Source organism: Mastomys coucha, unplaced genomic scaffold (genome assembly GCF_008632895.1).
Source record: "Mastomys coucha isolate ucsf_1 unplaced genomic scaffold, UCSF_Mcou_1 pScaffold20, whole genome shotgun sequence".
In the NCBI taxonomy this organism is placed as follows: Eukaryota; Metazoa; Chordata; class Mammalia; order Rodentia; family Muridae; genus Mastomys; species Mastomys coucha.
In genome coordinates this window covers 131,091,300-131,106,747 of record NW_022196903.1, presented here as the reverse complement: position 1 = coordinate 131,106,747, position 15,448 = coordinate 131,091,300, and the positions used below count along the sequence as shown (strand labels likewise).

General features: G+C 41.8%; 1 protein-coding gene across 2 annotated transcripts in view; it reads left to right on the top strand.

The window, feature by feature from the left end:
* Nucleotides 1-15,448, top strand: part of Rerg (RAS like estrogen regulated growth inhibitor) — a 106,759-nt gene that overhangs the window by 35,275 nt on the left and 56,036 nt on the right. The window contains exon 2 of one of the 2 annotated variants that reach the window (XM_031383699.1): nucleotides 4,827-5,797. The exons of the other annotated variant lie outside the window; for it this stretch is intronic. Coding sequence (XP_031239559.1) covers nucleotides 5,740-5,797 — 58 coding nt within the window. The 5' untranslated portion in view covers nucleotides 4,827-5,739. The remainder of the gene's footprint in view (nucleotides 1-4,826; nucleotides 5,798-15,448) is intronic. 2 annotated transcript variants of the gene reach the window in all.

Sequence of the window (15,448 nt, the reverse complement as noted above, 5' to 3'; positions counted from 1 at the left end):
CCTGGTCTACAGAGTGAGTTCCAGGACAGCCAGGACTACACAGAGAAACCCTGTCTGGAAAAACAAAACAAAACAACAAAGATTCGTATTAATTAGCTCCATCCCTCATTCCTATCTTGGAAGCTAAGGGATACGGATTGTATCAGTCACTCCTCTCATCGTTGTACCAGACACTGACTCATGGACTGGAGGAATCCAATCATGTCAGAGAATACAGACACGAGTGGCTCAGTGGCTTCAAAAGCGTGTGGCTTTTATCTCAGGGGACCAGAAATCAGAGCAAGGACAGGAAACAGAGCCAGACTATACAACTGAAGTCCCGAATCCCCCTGCCCGGCCCCAAGACAGTCACTTCCTCCAGATATGTCTCCACTCTCATAGGAGCCTGTGGGCAGCGCTTTACATCAAAACTACAACACCGCTTCTCACCCAAACCTCAGAGCTCATGGATTCAGGTTGAGACAAGAAGCAATGTACTTGCTGATTGCTTCTGCAGCCCCATGCATGGAAAGTTCCAGAAGCTAATCTTTCAACACTGTTCCTCAGGGGGTGGCAAGGATGCTTCTTACTGATTGGCACTGATGAATAAGAGGCGGATGACTGTTCACAGCTCCGGAGTGAATCCCCTCAGGGAAACAGTTGGCCTCTTCCCTTTAAGGATGTTTAACTTGGTGCTATGAACTGTGTGCCCCTAAGACCCATACACTACAGAACACAATGCCACTTATATTATATTTTATTAATGCATGAGAAGTTACCCCAAGTTTAGTGATATATTTTCTCAGATCTTTACAGGCCAGGAGTCTAAACTCAGCTTTGATATACTTAGGTATATGCTAAGACCAGCTGCAATTTGCTCTTCTCAAGAAACTTAAGGAAGAAAAAAATCTTGAGCTCATTTGTGGTTTAAATGTTTATTTTTATGTGTAGATGTGTGGGCACAACACACCTTTAAATAAGAAAAGCCACCAAGATTAAATCCTTCTAGTAACTCAGTGATTGAGAGTTTGAGCTATAGTTTATCTGGAAACAACACTTTGTAATTTGTTTTCTCTGGAGTGTGAACTCCTCAAGGCAGGGTCAACCTCCTGCTGAGTCTTTGGTGAAGGGGGTGGGGGTGGGGCTAGATTACATAGATCAGAAAGTAATCAAACAAATAGTTGTCATAGTTATCTTAAACCTTGCCTCTCCTCTGAAAAACATAAAGATAAGCTATACGGATCAGTGTGGAGAGATGATGAAGTCTTAGATTATGGTAGTCCTAGGCTAGCAACATCTTAGATTCTCTCAGCCCACATTGTCTTCTGGGGAATTTATTTGAGGTGGGAGTATTCACAAGCAATGTTTTAGGAGTACTTCTCAGTTACAAAGAAATTATATAGTTTCTATTCTGTATTCTAGTTGTTGAAGCATGGGAGAAATTGGGTCTACTTTGTGTCTGTTCTGGAAATTGTAGCAATTTCCTTAAGAGCCAAGTGTCTTGGGCTAATAAGCATCCTAGGTATTGGTGGGAGGCAGGGAGGGGAAGAGGCTGTGGCTTTGATGTCACGGAAGGAAATCAGAAGTGCAAGTGCGAGAGTGATGTGGAGGTAATTTATGCTGTGCTTAGTCTGAGCTTGAGAAATGACTGGCGTGGCTTGCTGTTCATTTCCTTCAGAGCACGATAGTAGGCTATTTTGAAAATAGAGTTACTGTAAAATGGAATGTCCTTTTCTTTGCCTGCTCCCATTCTGATGATATGTTACATTATGCCATCTAAAGACTTTTAAGTACTTCAGACAGGTTCTGAAAGAGCCCCCAAGGTCCAAGTAAGAAGTACGAGGGAAATCACTTTGTCACCCACAAGCAGACTCTGCAATATGCATCTTTCACAATTCGCCTCCGAGTGTCTAGCGGGCACGCCCCCTGTCAGTGTGATTTGCTATCATTGGATGCCGTTAGATTCATCATTTTAGATATACTGTGTTCCTGGGTTTATAGCTTGTAATAACGATCAAGGTTTCTACATTCTTGATAAATGAGGCCCATCACGATCAAATAATATGCATTGGGAAGGTTTGCAGGGCTAAAAAAAAGTTCCGATACTGCAGTTGGAAGCATAATCTTGAATGTTTCTTTATTGGATATAATTTCCTCTTTTCTCTTAAATGAGCTTCTTTAGAAAAGCAACATCTACTGCAGAAGCAAGACCATCTTCCAGGCAGTGTTAGTGTTCCATGCAGCAAGACCTTCTTCCCTTCTTGTTGGCACTAGGTGCATTCAGAATTGCCACCTGTCCCTCCTGTACTAACGCTGTGTGCACGTTCTAAAACTATGAGGGACTGGAGGTGTGCAGCCGAGTGCTTGTCTGGGAGGCGGAAAGCCTTGAGTTCCATCCCCAGCACAGCACGAGACCAAGCTCCTGGGTGCAATCTCTAATCCCAGCACAGGGGAAGTAGAGGCAAGAGAGTTAGTCAGAAGGTCAAGGTCATGTCAGCTACATAGCAAGTTCAAGACCACCTTGGGATATATGACAGCCTGCCTCAACTTCCACCCCTCAAAAAAATAGATAGATAGATAGATAGGTAGATAGATAGATAGATAGATAGATAGATAGACAGACAGACAGGCAGACAGGCAGACAGACAAACAGGGATATTTAAAAAAGATGGTATTAAAATCAATGCACACAAATTTGATCAGTTCCTTCTTGTATCTCTTTGGAGACTTGTAATGAGGACGAGGAAGCAGATTCAAGGACAGGAAGGACTCCTCTTTTCTCCCTTCCCCACCTGTGCTCCCTGTCACCTTCCAATTTGATGTGTGTGTTGCTGTTTGCAACAGTAGCTGGGTGGCCAGGCAGTGGTGGCGCACGCCTTTAATCCCAGCACTTGGAAGGCAGAGGCAGGCAGATTTCTGAGTTTGAGGCCAGCCTGGTCTACAGAGTGAGTTCCAGGACAGTCAGGGCTACACAGAGAAACCCTGTCTTGAAAAATCAAAAAAAAAAAAAAAAACCAAAAAACAAAAGAGTAACTGGGTGTTTTTTTGTGAATTCACATCACACATTTCCATTTCTGAAATGTTACAGAAATATCAAGTGTTTGCTTACAGGTTCCTCCTTCTACTCTGCATAGACAGTGAAGAGATGCACAGCTCTGACAAAGCTGGGCGTCTATCGCAGCTGAGTTCATGGCCGGTTAGGATGGGTCAGAATGTCCCTCTCCTTTCAAGCACCTGGTGCCTTTTCTGATCTGAGATATACAAAAATTGTCTTTCTAAAATGACAGGAGATATGTTAATAGATTCCGGTTTCCTGACACTTCAGAATACAGATTGTAAAATAAACATGCTGTAGGCAGAAAACTTTACATACCATTCAGGAAAAATATTCTCACCGGGAAGTCTGGAATGAGTGCCATATTTCATGCCTCCACTGATTCTTTTTCTTTTGATGAAAATTGAGATAAATGTGTAGTTTTGGCTGCCAAAACAATGACTTTTTTTTATACATATGTGTATGTATACATATGTGCATGGAATGATAAAAATAGTTTTAAAGTTAGCTTGATTTCACACCTATACTTTTTAAAGTTCTAAACTAAATTGAGAAGTCACATTTAATATTCTTTAATACTCTGGTATGTGGTAGATCTTGATCCACCTCAAGTTCTCCTCCTAAACTAAGTGTTGAGTTGAGATTCTAATGATACCAGACATAGAAGGCATTCTCTGACCATGAAAGCTGATGGGATAATGGGTTATTTTTCTGTGACATCTCAAAGATGTGTCAGAGTTTGGGCCTTAAATTCACCTTCTCTCCCATCCCATCCTTTCATAAGGTTTGGTTGGGACAGAATGTCACACTAACACTTTCTTAGTGTGATAAATGTCACTTAGGTGTTTTCAGGAAGGCTCAGCCGGTTGTCATAGATGCGGTTGATGTTTCTTCTGCCATTCTGATATCAACATGAGTATGGAGAAGCCAGATGCTTTGCAATCTAGAATTTTACAGTTGAAATAGCAATTTTCTTCTCTCTCCTAGAACTCTTGCTACATTTGGTGGCTTTAAATGAAGATAGAAAAAAATAAGACATTTGCCTCCTGATGCTGGGTATGAGTCCAAACTCAATCATTTGTCTTCTGAAACCATTTTTTTTTTTTTGCCTACTACTGACCCCAGGTCTCTTTACGATTAAGGCTTAAGGAGAACTTATTTGGTAAGGATAAAGAGTTCTCTTAGCAGAAATCCAAGAGATCCAAAGATTTACATGATTTTTAGTTATATGTATGGCTGGATTTGTCTGGGTAGGTGTGTGTGCCCATGGAGGCCAGAAGAGGAAGAGCGAGCCCCTAGAGCCAATAGGAATGGTTTTAAAGTGCATAATGCAGGTGCGGGAGCCAAACTTCAGTCTCCTGCAAGAGCAGCAAGTGCTCTTAAGCTTTGATGATCCTTCGGATGATCCCAGATGATCCCTTTTAAATACTACTTAGACTGTTTTCTGTTGTTGTGATAGAATGCCAGAGACTGGGTAGATTATGAGTAAGATAGGCTATTTGGCCAATGGCTTTGGTTCTGAAAAGATGATGCTGGCTTCAAGCACAGAAATTCTTGCTATGTCACAACCTTGTAACAGAGCAAGTGAGTTGGAAAGAAATAGAAAAAAAATGTGCCTGAACTCCCATGGTAACTAACCTAGTCCTTAGTAACCGTAGTATTCTTTCAATTTCAGCAGAGAGTCAGCACTCTCTTAAAGAGCTCCCATCTCCACACCCTTACAACTGAGTTCGATTTCAGCACGAATCTCAGCAGGCCCATTTGAGCCATATCAAAATTTAATCTGTTTCAGATTTTTTCCCCCCCGGCTGAGACGGAATTGTGCCAAGGACTGTCCTTTGATTCTTCAAGGCATGAGAAACAGAAAATGAATTTGCAGAGGGCCCCTGATGGTGACCACCTCGATATTCTCTAGTTGCCTCTGTAAATAGCAAAGCCACAAGGTCACGGATGACAGTGACTTCAGAGGACTTCTCACCTGGCAGTGATGGGACTTCACATCTCGCCTTCTTTCTCCTGCTACTGTCGACTCACGCAGCACCCCCACTGTCCAGTTATTTCCTTTGGTCCTACATGGATGGAGACTAGGTTTGCACATGGCTAATAATAAAACCTCACCCTTAAGGACAGCTTAGGACGTCCTAGAATAGTTCTGATACATTTACGTATATTCATCAGCAACCGTAACCGTCTATGAGAGAGTAATATTGACCCTCCATCCGCTGCAACACATACAGGTAGAGAAACAGAGTTGAGAGAGGCATCCTATCCAAGGCTCCCATCTAGTAAGTGACAGGCCAGGACTGGAAGCCAGCATCAAGGACTGCTAGCATCCCGCACTAAGGAGTCAACAATAACCCATTCTTCCTCAAGTCTACAAAACACAGCCATCAGGGACCTTGATGGATGAGACAACCATGAATACGCACAGGAGGATAAACACAGTCTAACTTTGCAATCAAATACGGTATTTCGTAAAAGCACTCTATCTTTAGTACTTCTTCTCTTGTTTGGATTACTAAGGTTTTCTTTCTTCCTTTATCCTCAGTAGGAAAACACACACACACACACACACACACACACACACGCACACACACACACACCAAGTCTGCTGACTATATTGTTCTTTGATGCAATCCACGTGACTTAGTCATCATCAGACTCCCTGGAGGCCTCTACCGTCCTGGGTAGGCAGAAGGCTTGCCATGGGGCTGCCATGTAGTTTGCTAGCTCTGAATGAAACTAGAGTCGCGGCTGCCGAAGGTAAGGCAAAAACCTAGCGTTAAGAACTACTGATGCCTGTGTTTGGTTTCTTGCTAGCTAAGGAAGTTTCAGCGCCGGGGTAGGGGGAATAGATCAGAAAACAACTGAGTACTTGTCTTCAGAAGACTCACTGCTATTAATCATCTGTGCATGCTTGCAAGAACTGAGGGTCTCGAGCATATGAAATAGCTTAACAGCTAGAAGCGACCTGGCCATGTGGTCTTTCTCTGGTTTGGAGAGAGAACTTTAGAAAGTCTGCTTTCCACTCGTGAGGCAGGGAGCTCCATGGGTCCTGTACCAGATCCATCCAAACCAGGAGAAACACATGCCAGGGGAGCCAGGAAGCAAGCTGACAGATGAGCCCCAGGGTTTCGTGGCTGTTGTTTTGTTTTTTAATCATTTAGTCATGTAAGAGATATGTAATAGCCCTGCTGGTTCCTAGTCGGAGTGGGGGGAGGGGGGATCCCATTTGTTGATTTCAGCCAGTGCAACTTTTCTGTCTCAGGGCCAGGGAAACCAGTCAGAGGGTCCCGTGGATGATTTATTAGGTCTGTCCCATGAGTGTGGGTGTGTCTTTTGAGCATTCTTGGCCACAGAGCTCAGAGCTACTGCCTGCAGGAAGCTGGGCTCTAGCCGTTGAGCCTGTGAAGAGAAGCCAGAGCCCTTGGCACATCATAACCACTGCCAATTCTAAGCCCTTCCCACCAATGGCCTCTGCTGCCCTGCCTTAGTCCAGAACAGAAGGCTTTCTGGGAAGGCTCCTGGGGCAGTAGATGACACAGGCATACACGTGGACCCCTTTCACATTGCAAATAGGACACATCTTTCCTTTTGATTTGACAATTGCAGTTTTTATTCATTTTATATATATGAGTCTTTTTACCGTAAAATTCCAAGGCCTCAGTCTCTAGCGGAGTGGGATTCTGTGTTTCTCTGGGCTCTGCTGTGTCATAGTTGGTGACTTTTAGTGTTTAGAAAAAGTTAGGGTTTTAGGAAAGTTGCTTTTCTTTAGTATTCTATTGTTTTTCTATAAAAGACTCGGAGGAGTGAATCTCCTGCCTCCTCTTGCTCCTTCTCAAACTTCTAAGTTCAGTCCCTCTGCCTTTCAGTTGATCTCTGTCCTGATACCTCACCCCGGTGGTCTGGATCCAAGCATGAGAAGAAGTCTTATTTTGTGTTCTCCATAAAAAGTTGGGTGGCTCTTATTGAGTTCTTGGTGCATGGTGGTAAGCTGTGGTGATATTTAAATCTCACCAAAGCAGCACACACCACATCTTTGTTGTGTCGTTTGCTTTCTCTGTCGATTGGTAACTTTGCCGGTGACAAGCGGTGAATCACTGTTGTGGCTTTCGGTGATGGCAACCCAAATGAGAAACCCTGCAGGCATTTTCACACATGTCTCTTAATGTCTCAGTATTTTGGGATGTTACATGGCAGCCAGCAAATGTTTCCTAACAATTTTTTAAGGGGGGAAAATGCAGTCTACATATGGAAGATAATATATTCAAGAGACTAAGCCAGAAACTTAAAAGGTCTTGGTGTAAATTCAGAAAATCTATGTTTTACTTGGAGCAATTTTTGGGGTAAAAGATGACTTTTACCAGCTCCAGACCCTTCTCCCTGTCACCAGTGACCAATGGCAGGGGTCTTACTGCATCTCTGTAACTCAAAGATTTGGACTTCACTGGGCTTTGACCTTTTGGTCTTTTGAACCACTTTTGAGACATCAAAACATCATGGCTGATTACATAAGAACTGTCTTTAGAATGCATTGGAGAAACTGGAGGGCAATCATACAATTGAGCCTGGTCCTCAGATAGCTGCAAAGTAAGTAAGTGTGACTACCGATCCTAGCACCACCGATGTCATTTTACCCACTTGCCCTGTCCCCAAAGCAAACATCCTCTCTTGTTCCACCCTGTTTCCATTTGTTTCTACTTCTAGTATCTAAATAGGACGAATCTAGTAATAGACCTTTGGGACAGGGAAACAATCCCATACTGGGCAACATAGTAGCCAGATGAAACAGTCATTTATAATGTAACTGACTCTCCGAGGGGGGGGGAGGCAAAGGGAGAGGGAGGAAGAGGGAGAGAGGGGGGGAAGAGAGGAGGGGAGAGAGACGGGGAAGAGAGAGGAGAGAGAGAGAGAGAGAGAGAGAGAGAGAGAGAGAGAGAGAGAGAGAGAGAGAGAGAGTGAGTCTGTCTTAAATACCTGCTCCCCAGCAAGGCGCTGTTGTGAGAAGACAGAGATTATAACGGGAAGGCTTTGGGGGTCGTTGTTTCAAAGGGTGTTCAGAGAAACATGTTCTCCTCTCTCTCCTCCCTTTCTATTTCCCTTATTACTACCCAGTGAGCAATAATACTCTGTCACACTATGCCACCATGACTGTGTCATGGCACTTCTATAGAAAAGCAATGGGTCTCACTGGTCATAGACTGAGACCACTAACTCCCTATGTAGCTGAGGATGACCTTGAACTCCTGATCTTTTCGCTTTCCATCCCCAGAGTGCTGGATTACAAAAGGTATCACCCTTCCCTACATTGACCTGATTTTTTTTTTTTTTAAAGATTACTTTATTTTTGAATTTTATATGTATGTGTATCTGCATTTGTGTATTTGTGTGTGTGACTGCAGTACCCATGGAGGCCAGCACAGGTCATCTGAACGTTTGGAAATGGAGTTACAGGCAGTTGTGAGCTGCCTGACATGGGAGCTGGGAATCCAACTCTGGTCCTCTGTTAGAACAGTGAGCTAGTTTCACCCCTGAGCCATCTTTCCAGCCCAGCCTGGTTCTTTAAAGCACAGTGTAACTCTAGACACAAACATGATTATTACAGTGACTGAAAGAATCTTTTCAGATAAACACATCTTTTTTTTTTCACAATCCCAGACACCACTTTGTTGAATCTACACATAGGTTGAGCACTTTGGAGGGTGTATCTGCTCTGTGTCCTGGATGAAACTCTTGGAGGCTTACAGGTGTTAACTCTCCTTTTCATACAGTCATTTAATTTATTGTTGGAATTTGGTCCTCATAGAATGTTTTATTTTTCTTCATTTTCCTACTGTGGAGGAAATTTGGGCTTAAATAGTGTGTGTGTGTGTATGTGTGTGTGTGTGTGTGTGTGTGTAATTCATTTAGTAAGAGTTGAAATTAAAATGAAGAAATTACAGCTATAAAATGAAGAAACAAAGGGGGTGTTGTATTGGGCTTTTTCCCAGGCTGCACATTGATTATTTATGATACTTTATTTTGTACACTATGAGTCAGTTCCATTCATCTATGACCTGGTTTTAATGTTCACACTTCTAGTAGTGACTCAAATAAATAGAAAACAGCAGATATTGCAGGAAAACCAGGGGCATTGTTTTCAGTGGGATTGGAGGTAGCTTGTCTCAGTTAGGAGAATGTGTGAAGTGAGCAAGAGGAGAGTGACCATCCTCAGAGAAGGCAGATCCGCTCTCAACGATAACTTCATTGTGGAATCAAGTTCTTTTCAATGCTTACACCACATAGTGGCAACTCTATGCAGGAGGAGCATCTTTCACTCTAGAATCTTCGAGGCGGACCTTATTTTAAAAGCCACTGTGGTTGTGTGTCTGTTAGCTTTTAGGGCTACTGTGGAACTGGGGAAAGTCTGATAACACAAGAACAAATTCAACTGCTGTAAACAGTCAGTAGTTTGTTTGTTTGTTTTAATGTAAAAAAATGCTTCTAAGGTTGTTACAGAACTTTGGTTAATTCTAAATGTCTAAAGCATCAATTTCAACCACAGAGAGAATGGTCATCCTTCTGCACAGAGTTGTCAGTTTTGTAGTCTTGAGAAACACCATTGAAAGGGGGTTGACATAGATATGAGTGATAACCTTGGGAGAAGCCCTATCCACTGGGTACTCATCAGAAACAACCAATAGTAAGTGTTTAACACCACAGACAAACGGGATAGCGGCTGGGCATGTGTAAGGTCAAACAGAGATCTTGGGAAGCTCTGATATATTCCTGGGCATGTAGTTGGGTACACTCATGGCAAGGCTGTATACATGCAAAAATATGAGAAAACCCTAGTCTTGAACATTTGGCTGGCCTTGAAGCCATGTATGAGTAAGAAATGGAGACAGATTGACTACGTGAGCACGGAAGGAATGACCCAACACATGTATGTAGAAACAGACAGCTGCCTGACCTGGGTGCTGAGGGATGAACTTGGGTCCTCTACAGAATCAGTCTATACTTTTAACTGCTGAGCCATCTTCAGCCCAATCACCTAACACCTTTCAAATCCATAAGACAATCCTAAAATGTATTCAGAAACTCTGTGGTCCCCCAATATCTAAATGGTATTGAAAAACAGGAAGAAAACTGGAGTGTCATATACTCATTCCTAAGCATTGTACAAAGGCACAGGGGTAAAGATAATTTAGTATTCATATATGGGGACTCATATAGGGATGTATAGCTCAGTGGAACTGAATGGGCCAGAAACAACTACCTATATTTAAAAACAATGATCTCTTGAGGCATTAAATATGTCAGTGGAGAGAACACACTCTCCAAGTGGTTCTATAACTACTGACAGTTTGCATGTAAATAAATGAAATGGAAGCTATGCCTCACATTTCAAAATTAAACATAATTTTACTCAAAGTGGCCTATAGGCTTAAATATAAACTCCAAGAAGAAAATCTGGAATTAGGACCTGAACGTAATTATATTCCTTAACATATGAGATGAGTTACAGATAACAAAAGAGAAAGGTCATCTTGCAAAAATTAAGACAGTGCATTAAAGGACATTATTAAAAAAAATGTGCATACCCCTCATCGCAACCCTTAAAGGCCGGGACAGGAGGATTATGAGCGGAAGGCCATCCTTGGCTATGTATTAGACTTGAGGCTAGCCTGGGTTGTGGCTATAGTAGACCTTCTCTGAAGAGAACAAAGTGAGAAAGGAAGAGGGGAGGGAGGGAGGAAGAACAGAAAGAAGGAAAGTGCAACTCATAGGCTAAGAGAAAATACATTTGAATGAAATATTAATTAAGGATGTATATTCATAATCATGAAACATACTTTATTCCCAGTAATGAAAAGATTAATAACAGTTCAAACTGTACAAAGGATTTAAATTCATTCTTTCCCATAGTGAAGGAACATTAAGTACATAAACAAGACATCCTTAACCATTGGGGACAAAGTAAACAAAAATATTATAACACACATTCCACTTTAAAGAAAATGCCATGAAAATATCCATACATAATACAGACAAGGGTGTGGAAAAGCTGGGCTTTGTATGCTGAGAGGAATGGAAAAGGGGGAGGGGCTACTTTGGGAAACAATTTGGCAGTTAGTTCCTAAAAAATATTGCGTGTGACCAAAGTATTCTCTCTCTCTCTCTCTCTCTCTCTCTCTCTCTCTCTCTCTCTCTCTCTCTCTCTCTCATCTCTTCGTCTTTCTCTACACACAGACATAAACATGAAAGCAGTATAAAGAAAAGTCATATCGTATCTATATGGAATGCTCTGTACATACATTTATGGAAGTGATATTTCCAATCATCTGGAAGTTGAAAATAACCAAAATGTCCACCACTAGGTGGATAAATAAAATCTCACACCTATAGAATAGAATAATACTCAGCATATGAAGTAATAAGTCGTAGCATGGATGAATCCAGAAAACAGAACGCTAAGTGAAGCCATCCAGTCACAAAAGCTGCATGCTGCATGACAGCATGAGGGTGGGATGTTCAGAGAAGGCAGAGCAGAGGCAGAAGGGCTAGCAAGTACCTGGGTGACAGGGAGTGGGGTTGGAGTGAGGACTGACTGATCATTGGGTATGAAGTGTCCTTGAGGATGATGAAAATAGTATAAGATTAGATTGTGTGGGTATTACACAACTGTAAATACATTAAAAACATTGACTTGTATACTTGAGTAATTTGTGCTCTGTTAAGTCTTTTATTTTATTTTTGAACAGTGTCTCACTATGTAGCCCTAGTTGGCCCTATGTAAACCAGGCTGGCCTTGAACTCTGGGGATCCTCCTGAGTCTACTTCATGAGTGCTGGAATTAAAGGTGTGTGTCACCATGCTAGGCTCACCACGCCTACTTTATAAAGCTATTTGGAAAAACTATATTTAGCTCCAAAATAAGTAAGAAGTATTGGTTGTTTTGGTATAATTATTAAAGCATATTAGGCATGTGTGTGTCACCATTTCATTGCATTTATTAAAATATTAATTATACATACGTAGAGGTTTGAAAGACAATGGCCTCCATAGGCTCATAGGAAGTGGCACTATAGGAGGTGTGGCCTTAAAGGAGGAAGTGTGTCACTAGTGGGCTGGACTTTGGGACTTCAGAAACTCAAGCCAGAACAGTGTCACTCTCTAGTCCTGCTTCCTACTAATTGGGATATAGAGCTCTCAGCTACTCTCCAACACTCTGTCTGCCTGCACACTGCTCTGCCTCCTGAATCCTTCATGATGACAATGGACTGGACCTCTAAGACTGGACCCAGCCTCAATTCAATGTTTTCCTTTAAAACGGTGGCCATGGTCATGGTGTCTCTTTACAGCAATAAAGTCCAAACCAAGACAACATATGACCTATTATTAGTGCATATTAACTGTGATTATCAATAAATCAATTGCTCATACTTAGGGCATCTCTGGGACAGTTTTCCCAGCCTTCCTTGCCTCCTAACTTCAGGCCGCCTTCTCAGTCCATTGGACTCCCAAACGTCCCGTGTTATGTGAAGCCACTACCCTTCCACAGCAAGTGCTGTTGCTGTGAAAGAATGTTGGATTTTATTCCACACATACTAAGGTGACTGTGTGGGCTCCACCCTTGACTCTGTGCCTGAGCCATGTATCATGTTCTCTCTTCTGTGTGTGTTGTCCTAGCCTTCCATCCCTACACTGAAACCAACTTTCATAGTCATGATATGTGAGCCTTTTTAATATGCTTTAGAAAGTTCAAATTGCAAATGCTTTAATTGTGTTTTTTGTGTCTGTGTTTATCAAGGATGATAGACTGTTTTCTCTTTCTCTTTCTTTGTCTTACTGTGACGTCCTTATTGCTTCTAGACATTAGGTAATATGTATGGGCTTTGTAGAGTGAGTTTGGAAGCATCCTACTTCATGGGATGGTTTGGGGAATATTATTGTTAGTCCTTTGAATGTCTAGAACAATAGACCTGTGAGTTCACCTAGTCAGCGGATTTCCCTTGATGGAAGGTTTTTATTACAACTTTAATTTCATTATTTATTATCGATTTGTTTAGGGTTCATATACAGTTGGTTCAATGTTTATGGATCATTTTGGTCTAGAAATTTCTGCATTTCTTCTTGATTTTCTAGTGTACTGGCATAACATTTTTTAAAACATTCACTAATGATCATCTGTGTTTCAGTGGTGTCTATTAGTAGCACTCTTTGTTTAACCTTTAGTTTTATTTATGTCTGTCTTGTTCAACTCTTGATTCATTGAACTTTAGTAACTTTTTTCATTTCTATTTTTATTTATTTCTTCTCCAATCTTTTTTCCTCTTATTAATTTTGACTTTATTTGTTCTTATTTTTCTAAGGCCTTGAGATACGTCACTAGGCTATCTATTTGAGATATCTGTTTTAAATGTAGGCATTATTACTATAAAATTCATTTTAACAACTTTTGTTTGTTTCAATTTTCATTTGACTTTAATTAATTTCTCAATTTCCCCCTTCAGTATATGTTGACAAGTTTTGTTTTATAAAAACTAGAGGAGTAAATATGATGACCTTTCTTAATTATTGACATGTTTTATTTTGAGAATGTTTGATCAACAGCCTCTATTATTTTGGTGGATTATACTTTGATAGTTTGTCAGTATAACACTTACAAAATACTTTTCTGTGTGTTTACCGAAACTGAAAATTCTTATTGAACGTATGAGAGGGCAAAGACTATGAACTTACGGCCAATGGGATTTCTGCATTCTTAGCACAATAGATGAATTAGAGATCAATATATTAAGTGAAGGAAGCCAGACTCAGAAAGAAAAATCTCACATGCTTCCTTTTACATGTGCCATCTAAATTTAAACGTATAAATGAGAGACTAGAGAGTTGACCACGAGAGAGGAGGGGGAAGCCAAAAAGGAGGAAGAAAGGGGGAATGGGAGATGGTCACAGAGGACATGTGCTATGAAAGGTGAAGGGGCTGAAGGAGATAGGTGTGGCAGCATGCAGATGAGCAGGGGGACAGGGGATTCTGGGAGAGGGTGGGATGAGCAAACAACACATAAGAACATGTGCCTGTAAGAAATGCTGTAATGAAATCTAGTGCCTGCTCACTCATGTTTACTGGGCTGTGGAGGACAGCAACGCAGTAAACACTGTGAGCATGCCTGTCTTTGTGCGTGTGCTTAGGGGATCTTGTGATTTATTCCCAGGAGCTGTCTAGCTGGGTCATATGGTACTTCTAATTTTAAGGTTTTTTGAGGAATCTCTATAGTAATTTATAGAAGATGCCTTAGTTTTACATGGCCACCAAAAATATATACGCCTTCTCACACACATTCTTGCCAGCATATGTTGTTTGTTTAAAATATGAAGCACTGGTCCGGGAAGATGGTTCAGTTGGTAAAGTGTTTCCCTTGCAAATGTGAGGAGTTGGATTTGATCACCAGAGCCAGTAAAAAAAAACAAACAACAAATGCCTATTACCTCCAGGATGAAAACCAAACCAAACCAAATGCTAGGCTTTGTGAAACTCACTTGTAATCTGCAAGCTAGGGAGCTAGACAAAGGCAGACAGATTTCTGGGGCTCACTGGCCAGTCAGCCTCGCATAATTGACAAGCTAGGACAGTCTGTCTCAAAATCAGGTGGACAGTGTTCTTGAGAAACAACACCCAAGATGTCCTCTGGCCTCCGTGTGCAAAAACAGGGATGCATATGCACCTACACACACACAAATATACACATAAACACACACGCGTGCATGTGAGCACACACAAATACACACAGACATAGACATACATGCAAAGCACAAAATACTATGGTCGTTCTGAGCTCTTGGTATGCAGATCCCTGGCTTGACACACACACACACACACTCATTCACACAGAACCTTTAGTCAGTGATGTGCCCCCCTCTCATGTGGATGCATATAAGTGCATGGCTTCTTTGAATATCCTTCACACGTGGTCTCTGTAAGTCAGGAGTGAAAGGAAGCCTGACAGTGCCCAGGAATTGGTGTCGGATGCTTACTTGCCCAGCTAGGAGCTCATAAAAATAAAAATTCTGTATACATAGGGATTTGCAGTGTTAGCATTCTCTAGAAGAATGGAACCAGCAAGATATACATGTGAAGTGAGATTAATTACAAGGAATGGCTTACATCATTGATTCCACAGTCGGCTATCTGCAGCTGGGGGCCCACCCAGGAGTCTCACAAGATGGTTCAGATTCTAGCACAAGTGTGAAGGCCTTTGGACCAGAGGCACCCCGAACAGGAGTTCAGGGTCAAGCTCAGAGACAGAAGAGAAAATCCTCTTTTCTCTTCCCTGTCCTAGTCAAAAGGAATAGATGGCGCCCACCTGGGTAGGTGAGGGTGACCTTTTGTGTGTGTGTGTGTGTGTGTGTGTGTGTGTGTGTGTGTGT